The following is a 12,504-nucleotide window of genomic DNA, read 5'->3' as shown; positions in this document are numbered from 1 at the left end:
ATTTCCTTTTTTACAAAATTTGAAATTATTGGAATTAAATATTTTATTTTATTTTTTTTCAAATTATGTAGTTATTTAATTAACCACTAATCTATTTTTGATAATCATACAGTATCCTATTAATTTCTAAATAAATATCTTCTTAAAGTTTTTATATTTTACTTTAATTATAAACTCCTAATCCTATTATTATTTGAGTGTTCCCAAAATCTATATTAATTAATAATATTATTTGAGAAGTCACTTTTCTACGTGTCGTGGTCACTTTTCTACGTGTCGCACTCACATTAACTACATTAATATCCTTATTGAAATTAAAATATTATCTATTAAAATATTATCTATTAATGCCATTATTAATAAAAGTTCAAAGATTTTGCTTAATATTTTTATTTTTGTTATATTATTAAAAAAGAAGTAAAAACGAATTTATTTTTATATAATTTCCAATTGTATAAAAAAATTCATATCTTTTCAATTCCACGGTTTTAAATTAATTTTTTAAAATATTAAAAACAAAATATTCCATTGATTTGTTTCTACTGGAATTTGTTTTTTTTTTCTCACACAGAACTGTTTATATCAATTTCCATAGTTAAACTGAAGACTGATTAAAAAGTTTTTATTACTAATGAAGAAGAAAAGCAAAAAAAAAAAATCGAAAATATTATTTTAAAAAAGTATCCAAAACAGTAAACAGTTTAATTAGATTTTTGCTCTTTGTTTTTTTTAAACCAAAGAAACATTTGAGTGTTTAGACTAATAAATTTGATTAATAGGGTTATTTTCACTATAATTATTAAGTTTTTAATATAGTGTCATATTTAGATTACACAGCTTTCATCATAGGCCTAAACTTAAAAAAAAACAAATTTCTCAGTTTTTAGATTTTGTTACTCTACGAAATTATTGAAAAATCAAATCTATATATATAAAAAAATGTTTGCCTCTCTCCTGTGCTGCCACCTAGGATCCAGGTCAGAAAGTCGAGGTCCGTAGTGTCGACACGTGTCCCGGCTACAAAAAACGTAGCAATTCATTTATTCTCATATCTGTTGGGCTTTTAACGCTAAGTTTATATATTCAATGTTTTGGGATGATAATTCGTATGGTTAAGTTGGCCCGACGGCCTATAAACAGAAACCCTAATTCTAATTTCGCGAGGAAATGGACTTCGTCATCTTCGTTTTACGGCGACTCGACAACGCCTAAGCTTCTTCTGAATCTCTCTGAGACTGTGTGAGTAATGGTTTGTTCGTGTTTAATCCCATTAATCCTTTCTCTCTTTTTTTACCTCACAAAGATTGATCACGTGAGTCCACAACTCATGTATTCATTTTCTACGCTTTCATGGAGAATCGATTTCTAGGGTTGCCACTGTTCTTAAACAATTGTCGTTTAAAACCGACAAAGAAGCTCCGGCTGGGTTACGGGGATGAGTATTTCCTACCAATCTATGGTGGTAGCCGCTGTCTATGTCGAATCGCCTGGACCGTTACAAAACTCTACTGCATTCAGTCATCGTCATTAACGATCTCATTAATACAGATTCCCCACTCCTCTCATGATGTTTGCCCTTCTCGCTTCCATTGTGCAAATCTACAACTATAAATATGTGAGTTTATTTCTGTGAAATTCATAATTCATTCCTCCCAATCAATGTCATTCTTAAACTTTCAGAGATTAGGATGACAAACTCTTCACTCCTGCTCCCCAATTTGAAAGCCAGGTGTTGTAACTCCACTGTTAAAGTTCACTGCTGATTAAAAAGATGTAATGGGTGAATGTCTCGGAGGTTCTGGTTAAGAAGAATTCAAAACTTCCCAAACAGTAAGAATTGACCTCTATGATTTGCTTGTTCACTTAGCTTAGGGTTTTGGAAGAGTTGACATTATTCTTTGATTTGATTTCTGGGCTGTTATTAGTTTTGTTGATGTTCATTCTTGGTTTTGGTCCATTGTAATTGAAGAAACACTTCAATTATGTTCTTCACACTTCATAGTCAGGTCTCTGAACCTTGGCACTTGAATCTTCTTATATCTGAGTGAAAAATGACACTTTTATTTTATATTTTTAAAGTACGAAAGAGTTGCTTATATATAGGTTGTTAAGAAAGATGAAGATTTGAAAGTTCTTGAAATGGTGGGGGATGAGGATTGGTTGCCTCCACCTGCCTCCACCGGCAAAGGTTATCTTCACTAAAATTATCTCAATAATATCAAAAAGTCCGCTAAAGATTTCAGCCATTACATCATTGAAGTAGTTTTGTATGTATATGCTTCCCATGTTTTCTTTTAGAAAGGAGGTTGGATGACATCATGTTGCAGTTCTAGAATATTGATGTCATCAGAATTATTAGCAGTGTTCTTGGCCAGAGCATAGCTTTGAATTACTAATTTACTATGGCCGGCAGGTAGCAATCACATATCAGTTTGTTCCTGTTAGGTTGATGGTATGGTAGCAATTAGCAAAGGTACTGAACAAACCATGGGATGGAGAAAATAGGAACGCTTACAACGGACATGAAGAAGCTGTTCCAGTTGGAGATTTTTCACTAAAGCAACTCCAAACGAAGAGTTTCTAATTTGTTTTTAGTGTGTTTTATCATTTTCTTTTCCTAGGTGAATTTGTAAGCAAGAGTTTCATATATGACTTGCTGCAACCGTAAAAATTGTGTTTTTACTTTTATGCGTCAATCTTTTAATAATACAATAAAAGGGTCATGTGCTAATCTTCCTTAGAAACTTTTTTAGCACTCAATTTAGCAATAATATGACGCATACGTTCAATTTTTTTTTTTTTAAAGAGCCTTCGCATGCGTCCAATTTTGAAATGACAAGTAAAAATATATTTGCGAAGTTAATTCGTTTCTTTTAATAAAAAAAGATAATCAACATAATTCAAATCTATGAAGGACAGAATATAAGGGGTTATTCAATCAAGGATATAGGTATTCTAATTTCTTTGACATATAGTTTTATTTTATATGCAATAAATAACAATTAAGAATCTTACATCAACACATGTAAATAATTTTATTTGGTATCTTTTGACAAATGTTTAAATCCAGACACATTTTTTGCACAATACACATTTGAATATATTATAGTACATTATAACTATTTTGTGAAACTGAATTATTTTACATGCTAGGATATCTATATAAATAAAATAAAATTCTCTCTACTGTAAACATTTTGTTCACATCTCACCTTTTTATTATTTTACTCGAATATATTAACCATTTTTTCCATTCTAATCAAGTGATCATTATATTTCTTTTTTTGGTATGACATCATCTACATATATCGTTGAAAATTCTACAAATTACCAATGTTGAGCCTATTTTAATTTATGCATTTAAAGAAATTTTTAAATTTTTAAACTTTTAGTTTAAAAATGAAATATTTCAAAATATTTAAAATAAATTTATTTAAAAACAAATAGTAAATTTATTTTACACTACAGCGATATTGTTCTCGAAGTTTATACCTTCTCATATCGTACATATGTGAGTTATTTATTAACACATTTTCATGTTCTTGGTCGTTCACATTATCTTCAAACTCATTAGCTTCTTTTCAATTGTGCAACTTGCTCTACCAAATTTTTTACCTCTTTAAGGGAAGACATTTAGATTCTTTCGCTTAAAGAACCTTATCCAAGCATCTGCTTAAATAGCAGAACATCCAGCAAATTGTCCACAACTCTTTTGTTAGGAGAAAACTATCACATTTTAATTAAAATATACACAGACCAAACTACTCACACTAACAAAAGGTTGTTTTGGCTTAGAAAAAATCATATTTCTCTGGCATGATCATTGCATAATTATATGCGGACATTAGTAATCTTATTATATTAGATTGTTCTTCATAGAATAATGAAATTTACTGTCATTTTAATTCAGTCCAAAAATATTTATTAAAAATAACAACATGATCTCTGAATTCTATTTATTTATTTTTATTTATAATATCGTTTCCAATCTACAATTTTTTTTTTTAAAAAATGCTTCATAATGTACATTCATATAAAATAGTTTTTTTTTTAACTTCCCGCCCGTAGGGCCGGCCGACCCTAGTAACTAATAAAAATAATCACAAATGTAATTACAATCATAACTCTTGAATAACCAAAATTAACTAATGATGTCAAGTTTAAACCAAATTATAATTTTAGAAAAAAAATACATGGATAAGTTGAATATTTTATAAAATCAAATAACTAAAGCACCGCAACTCATAAACAAGTTGTAGTTAAAATAACCTAAAAATACATAAATACATAAAACTAAATCAAATAACAGTATTAATCAAACTATTATATTTAGTTTTTTTGATAAGTATTTATGCATGCACATGATCGCGGGTGAGTCACCTAGTTGCAGTTATTTTAAAATATTTTAAAATATTAGTTTAGGTTTGTATATAATAATTCATAATATAATTAGAGAGAAAACGTTGACAAAAAAAACAATATATAGAAAACATAATTGCATCCACAATTAAATGTACCTCGTCCATGGAACCTCGTCCACATAACCTCGTCCACAAAATCTTGTCCTTGGAACTTTATATACAAAACCCTTTTTTTGGATCAAATTTCTTATACACAAAACAAATTTCATCCACCAAAATTTTAGGTGGAGGAAAAAGCCAAAAATATATAAAATGAAGAAAAAAGGTTAAAATGTTATATATGAACTCATCGACAAGAAAATAAGATGAAACAAGTTCAATGTGGATGGATTCGTTGGGTAGGGAAGCATCGTGGATGACATCTTTGTGGACAACTATTATGGATGGAAGTATCGTAGATGATTGTGTTGTTTATGGTTTCATCATAAATGCTTTGTTTATCCGGAACCTGAAATTAGATCGCTGTTTACACAGACCATGTCCACACAGGCGTTGTCAACACATCCTCCTGTGGACAATCACACTTCACCTTCATCTGCTCAATCATTCTCTACTGTGTATGATAGCAGTGCTCACCCACTCAATCAGCAGGACAATATCCCTATGTAATATATTAACATAACGGTTATGTAGTCCCTATCTGGATATCAGTTTAGTTTCTATATCCACAAACCTGAATTAGCATTCCTTCAATGTTAGCGTCCACATCACACATTACAACCAAAGATTTTAAAATATTACAAAAACATATCAAAGTAGATGTCAAATTATAGAGAATAAAAAACATAATTTATTACATAAACAAATTGGTTATATATATATATCTTTAATTTAAAATATACAAAACAAAATATTAAGAGGTAGACCAAATAATAATAATAAAAAAGGAAAAAAAATATTTGTTGGAAACACACTTTCTTTTGAAACCGAACCGGTTCCTCTTATTGAAATACAACACATTCTCGCTCTCATTAAGGACATTATTGTCCGAAATTTAAATTTGGTCAAGGGAAAGTGTCTCTATCGTGGAATGAGCCTCTGAGTGTAAGGCAAATTCAGAATATGGCCCATACTGTAATCAATTTAAATTTTAGCCATTAGTCTAACTCATCGTTAGTAAAAAAAACTTTTGTTTTTGCAGATTCACAATCCAAACTAAACTGAACAATATACAAACCAAATAGAACTAACTCCATTTAGTTTTATCCGTTGGTTTCCATTAAAAGTCGGCATTGATGACTTCTAACTAGATCCGTTTCATTACTTTTGTGGATTATATGAAAGTTCCAGTTACATATGAGCAAATAAAACAGTTTTGCAAAAAAGATCCCTAATTTATAAAAAATGTTCTAAATTTATTCAAAAATTGTGAAAAAAAAATTGGACCCTATGCAAATATTTCCAACATTTCTTAATCTCTGATGTATACACATGCTTCAATTTCCTTTGAAAAAAAGTAAATTGGAAAGAAGAAAAAAACTGATATAACTATAATAAGCATAATCCACAGAGGAAAAAGAAAATATAACAAAAGAAGGAGTGTAAATCGTTTCTTGTGTTTATTATATAAAATACACTAGACCTTGACGGGTGTTTGTTTCACTTTTATATACGCAGAAATCTTATTTTTATATCGTTAATGACGAATATTCTTAACATTAACTATATATTCAAATGTTTATGAGTAAGGTTGATTTTGGAAAAGCATAATATTAAAATCTGAGATTTTAGAAAATTTTATTTTTACATTGTTAATTGAAAATCACAGTTTAGAAAATTAATTGATTTTGTATTAAAAGGTTATCTTCTGATTGATTTTGTGTGTTTAACTTCATAAATTTTATTGATTCATTAGATTTTGATCCGCACTTTAAAAGCACATGATTACTTTTAAATTTGTCTTTTGGAACTTTTAAATAATTTATGTATTTGAAAATTTATAAACTGATTTATATTAATTGTTTTGTTAAGTGGGTTAAGTTTTTGGTTTAGGTGATTTTCAATTTTATTACAGATATCAGTGTTTAGTTTTAAAATTGTATATATGTGAACAAAAGATAAAATCTTAGTTTAAGATGCAAAATATATTATAACTATAATATATATTAAGTTTTCAAATCATATTATAATATGAGATTATATATTTAAGACTATAAGTTTACAGCTCCTTACAACTACCCGTTTTGCTTAGACATATATATCTCAAAGGCCTCTGTTCGAGCTTGTGTGATTCAGGGTGACTAGTAAAGTTGTTATGTGGCTCATTCCATCTCCAAAGACATGATGTTCGATCTTGGATCGACTAGGCACGCATTGGATTGTGCTGCGGTTGGGACAGTCCTTGCTCAGAGGAGTTTGGAAGATGACATACACGACGTTATGTACACGCCTAGGAAAGGAGATAAAGTGGAGGGTAAGCTTCAGGTTGTGCTTCAAGCTATTATTGATACTGGTGTTGTTGTTAAAGTGAAGCTTAAGCAGAGGAAACTCAAGAAAAAGACTAGTCATATATATAACATCGCCCTATACGTAAGTTCTGTTAATTCTCTTTTTTTTTTAATCTTCTTTATGCTATTTTCCCAAGACAGAAACATGTTTTGTTATCAATCTAATCTATTAATATTGAAGTACATTTGAAAATTAACTCTTATTTCACCTTTAATATTACATTTTATGCCACTAGTTTTTATGTCATTTAGCTACATTACTAAACCATCATAAATCAATTAACATAATAATATGACAATTTGACATTCCCTTGCCGGGAGCTTCTAGGACAGGTGGTCTGCGTACCACGTCAATCTCCCAGGCATCTCGGGTTCGACCCGCGCAGGAGGCGGTGAGGCTGATGGGCCAACTGGGGCGGCCCGTTGTGGCCCAGTAATAAAATTGACAAAAAAAAAAAGACATTCCCTTACCAAACCAAACCTTGGTTTAATTTTTGGACTATCACATTTTCTAATACAATATCGATCTTCCATAATAAAAATCAATTTTGGACTAATAAATCAATTGACATAATAATATCGATTTTTGGACTATCACACTTATCTAATGCATCGAATATTCCTTCATATATACTATCACATAAATTGGAAACGTGTCAATCTTATCATTAATTCCCATTTCCTTTAAAATAATTATTCCACATACCTATGTATTGCTAATAATTTAAAATTTAATTATACATGAAAGTACCAGATTTATTAATATATAAATTATTGATACATTTAATATTCAAAATGTAATATATTCTCTAATCCAAAACTCCAGCTCAAAACTAATAAAGTAGGTATATTATAAGAAAGATGCGATACAAATGACAATTAAAAATAATAATTTAAGTTATCGCATTCACACTATATGTTTCAAATATAACAATATATAATTAATTATATGGTAAATGTTAAAAATATATCACCAAAATATGAAAATAATATCCCTTATATATTAAAAAAAATGCGTTCATACTAAACTGGACACATGTTACATGTAGAGTGATTCTCAGCCAAACTCTATATAAATATGTTCACACTATGTACTTTATGTTTTTTTTAATATAAAACTCACATGCATGGTTCTTCTTTACGTTATTTTTACTGTTTATGAATAGAGCTGAACAAATTATTCATAAATTTTGATTCGATTCGTTATCCGTTTTGATTTGAACCGAAAAATCTAGATATCCGTTACTCTACGAAGCAAATCAAATACTAAAATGCAATATCCGTAAAAAAAGGCAAATCACAAATATCAATATTTATAGGAACGAATATCCAATTTGATCCGTTATATGCATATATATATATACACATATATTTAAAGAATTATATATAAGTTATATATTATAGTTTATATAATTTTACAATATTTTTATTTTTAAATAATTTCATTTTAAGAATTTTATTTTTCATGTATTATTTTGAAAAAAATGTCATTTAATATTAATTAATATTATCTTTATATATTTATCAACCATCTTTATATACTTTTACATACACATACATATGCACATTGACGTGAACACCTTATAGCTAACTATTACCAAAACTGAAATATCTAATTTTTTTTGAAGTTAAAATATTCTTTTTATTAATGATTCTTTCACTATCGACCAAATTTTAGCAAAATGATTTGTCTTAATAATTTTCTTTTATTTTTTAACTATTATCCGTTTAGAAACTATAATATGAAACGATTGGTTCGACATCACAACTATCTAAGATTCATAACATGAAAACAAACAAATAATAGTAATTTTTGATTATCAGAAGAAAAAAAAAATATCAAACATTTTAACCGAACAAACCAAATAAATATTGATTTAAAATGATAGTTATATTTTAGGAGATTAAAAACCAAAAAATAACCTAAAACCGAACTGATATCCAGATTAAACAGATTAATGTCTACTTATTAAAAAATAACGAAACGAATAATTACATTCCGCACAAAGCGCGGGTTATTACCTAGTTTACTTACAAAAAATAAAAGCAAACACCCGTTCGGGAGCGCCGAGCGGGTGCTCTAGTTTACTCATTAAATAATGTGACACTTCTAATGATAAATGGGAGAAAACTCAAAATCATTTGGACAATAATAGTTTATAAAGAACATATACGAGAACTTTTTTAATTTGCAGGTTCACGAAGTTGAACAAAACACAGCAAATTGAGCTAAAGGTTTTTTCCCTCATTTCCCTCAAAATTGGCACTGATGATTTCTACTAACATTGCTTAAATTCTGAAATGACAGAAAAAAAAAAACAAAAGTTATGTATACAAATTGATGAATGATTGCTTATACAAGAAACAAAACAAATTTGTTAGAAACTTGAGAAAGAGATTACACACCACTAACTTATGATGTTTTTTTTTTGCTTTAACGACTCTCATACTCTATATAATAAGGATCACAGAACTCATACAAGCAAGATCAAAGATGTTGGCTGTCTGAAAAAAAAAACTCGTCTCTTTCTCTAGAACTCCGCTCTTTTATGTCTCAACCACCACCAGTATGTGTTGACCTCTTGCAACATATACAAATCATACCACAAGGGCCCGTCGTGTATGTATTTTTGAGACATATGCTTCAACATATACGGTCTGTTTTGATTTCTTGGGTTTTGGTCCGGTAGAAGAAAGGAGGGTCGGGTGGTTCTCATATCTGTGTGTCGGCGCCTATTTTGAGAAGGAAGTGAGATTGGGTGCCAATTTTGTTCGTTTTAGATAAGAAATCATCAGTGCCAATTTTGTGCCAATGATGTCAGAACAAAATTGGGTGCCAATGATGTCAGATTTTCCTCCAGATTTGGTGGAGGAAATACTCTCTAGGGTTCCAGCCACTTCTCTAAAACGACTACGATCAAGTTGTAAATGATGGAACAGTTTATTCAAAGACCACAGATTCGCAGAGAAACACTTTCATAAAGCTCCAAGGGAGTCTCATGTTATCATGCTGAATGAGTTTATGTTTTGTCCAATGAACGTCAATCTCAACGTTTTTCCTCCCTCAGTAGAGTTTAAAGATGAAGTTAGTCTAAAGGATTTCCATTCTAATGAGTCAGAAGAAGTCTATATATCTGATTGTTTTTACTGCGACGGTTTGTTGTTATGCACCGATACTTACGATAGACTCGTGGTTTGGAATCCGTGTTTAGGGGAAACCAGGTGGATCCAATGTGAACATGGTTATGTGAGATAACGCAAACACCAAATCTGGCCGTAGCTACAAAATCATTATGTGTTATCGAACAGTTGTTAAAATCTATGAGTTTGGCTCTGGTTCGTGGAAGGTTCTTGATGACGTTACTCTTGACCAAGTACCAAATGGTTGCGTGTCTATCAAGGGAAATACTTACTGGACCAATTCATATATAAAAGATGACTTCTTAATTATTCTGTTTTGATTTTACAAAAGAGAGAGAGTTAAACGCCTGACTCTTCCCCAATTATCTCAGTATTGCGGCAGGAATGTTATATCAGTTGTTGGAGAAGAAAAACTTGCAGTCTTACTTCTAAGCAATCTTACAGAAAGTATGGACATATGGGTGACAAATAAAATTGATACTGATACAGCGTTGAAGTGGAGCAAATCCTTTACACTGGACCTCAGTGACTGGTTTTGTCTTCCCATAAGTTTTTTGCTCGACGAGGAAAAGAAAATGGCCTTGTTTTATAGTAAGTCCAGGGAGCTCACGGTATATACTATTGGAGAGGATGATGATTGTTACAAATTAATCTGCTGTGAAGTAGATTCTAAATATACGCCAAGCTCGCCATATATTCTCAATTATGTTCCAAGTTTGGTTCAAATCCATCAATAAGGTAGAGAAAGAAGAAGAGAATGAAACAAGTCATATCACATGATCACCGAAGTGTGTTTTATGGTTTGCAGGTCCTCTTTTGTTTTGTTAGACAATGCAGTTTTAATAATATACTGAATTAATCTATATATCTTACTATTTGTTTGCTTTCATCATTGCGTTGCATAGTTTTGGTTTCATTAATTGTGCTTTATAAAGTGAAAAACTTCCAAAAAAATATCATTCAGGAAAAAAAAAGGAGAAACTTCCAAATGTTATGAAATTAAGGGGAAAATCTATATATTTATTAGACATAAGCATGAAACCCTAATACAATATGGGCTAGGAAATACAAAGACATAAGAATATGTGCTATCGAATATGGGCTTCCACCAGACCTTGGTTTATAACACTCCGCCTTGGAAGACCATCTCCGAAGTGGTTTGTAATATGCTTTGGATGTTGACTCATTAAAACCTTACCAGGAAAACCCAATGGGATAAAACCATGGTGAAGGAAAAAGAGTACAACACGTATTACTCCCTCTGTTGAGTACATCTCTGGATGTCAGTAACGCCTTAGTAATTAGATCCACCAAATCCTCGTTTGAGTGAACTTGGACGGAAAAACAACCTTTATCACCAAAATAATTTACTCTTCTTCGGATATGTTAGTATCAAATGGACTCAAGTCTTTAGTTCCTTGTAGGTAACAAAAATATGTATAATCCTGTTCTAGTGCCTTTGGGTCGATCATGAGCTATGTCTAGCTAATAGATTACAGTAAATTATTTATCTAGCCTTGTATGGCTCGCCAAATCCGTCAAAAATTTATGGTACTTAGACATGGTATTTCGGGACCAAAGATCTCCTCATTTTCTTCATTAAGGCCAAAATTATCTTTTCTAAACTGAGGAACCTTATAATTATGAGACTTGTCAATTCGTAAGCTTAATCCATATCAAACTTCTTGAGCATGTTTATCTATGTATGTCATTTGATGCATAAGGATTTTCTTTTCAAGGTGCTCAATGTATAATCCAATATATAATCTTGTTTTCCCAAAACCTTTCATGTTGATATTCTTTCTTGATGTATTCTATCTTTAGAAAATTTCTCTAGGGGTTCCTAGGATATTCAAGTCGTTCACATAAAGATATTCAATATTGTTCTCGAGAACTTGATGTGTTTGGTTGTTCGATACCCTCTGGAACTTTCACATAAATTTCGTTATCCAGTGGACCGTATAGATATGTATTTTATTTGCCAGACTTATAAGGAATCAGAATGTCGTTGCATCCACCACATAGGAGTATGTCTCCTTTATAATTGATTCCAGGTCTTTGTGAGAACCTTATGCAATTTCACCATTCTTATTATGTTTTCTCGCCAAAGACTTACTTATGTCCAACTGGTTTGACTACATCTCTTCTCTTAAGAGATTTCATATACCACGTCTTATAGCATTATCAATTTGCTTAATCAATTTCTCTGAGTAATTTATCTGAATGCACTCTATGATAGACGTTGGTTTCATGATCCTCGCTTTTGTCAAGCGCTTTTGTATTCAAATATTATATCATCATCGACGTCGATATTATTTTACCGGTTCCATTTATAATCCAGACATGACATAATCCATTTAGATCTTATTATTTTCAGGTACCTGATCTTTATTCATGGTCATGTCTAAGGTTTCCTTTGGACAACCTTAATTTTGGATCTGCCATTTCAATTTTATGCTCTTCTCATTTTCGAGTAATACATGTATGGAACCGTC

General features: G+C 30.6%; 1 protein-coding gene and 1 long non-coding RNA gene across 5 annotated transcripts in view; both read left to right on the top strand.

The window, feature by feature from the left end:
* Positions 1-1,109: 1,109 nt before the first annotated feature.
* LOC106343956 lies at positions 1,110-2,780 on the top strand. 4 transcript variants are annotated; one of them, XR_001270065.1, is made up of 3 exons: positions 1,110-1,615; positions 1,681-1,830; positions 2,104-2,780. It is a non-coding gene; the product is annotated as an uncharacterized LOC106343956 (long non-coding RNA). The 4 variants fall into 4 exon arrangements; XR_001270068.1 differs by having other exon boundaries at positions 2,432-2,744; XR_001270067.1 differs by having other exon boundaries at positions 1,111-1,615; positions 2,446-2,744.
* Positions 2,781-9,707: 6,927 nt separating this feature from the next.
* LOC106344984 (putative F-box only protein 10) overlaps positions 9,708-12,504 on the top strand; it is a 37,440-nt gene continuing 34,643 nt past the window's right edge. Inside the window, 4 exon segments of the mRNA XM_013784265.1 lie at positions 9,708-9,902; positions 10,050-10,115; positions 10,216-10,242; positions 10,381-10,620. Of these exon segments, the coding sequence (XP_013639719.1) occupies positions 9,708-9,902; positions 10,050-10,115; positions 10,216-10,242; positions 10,381-10,620 (528 nt within the window).

This window comes from Brassica oleracea, chromosome C5, assembly GCF_000695525.1.
Source record: "Brassica oleracea var. oleracea cultivar TO1000 chromosome C5, BOL, whole genome shotgun sequence".
NCBI lineage: Eukaryota > Viridiplantae > Streptophyta > Magnoliopsida > Brassicales > Brassicaceae > Brassica > Brassica oleracea.
This window is presented reverse-complemented; position numbering and strand designations above follow the sequence as displayed.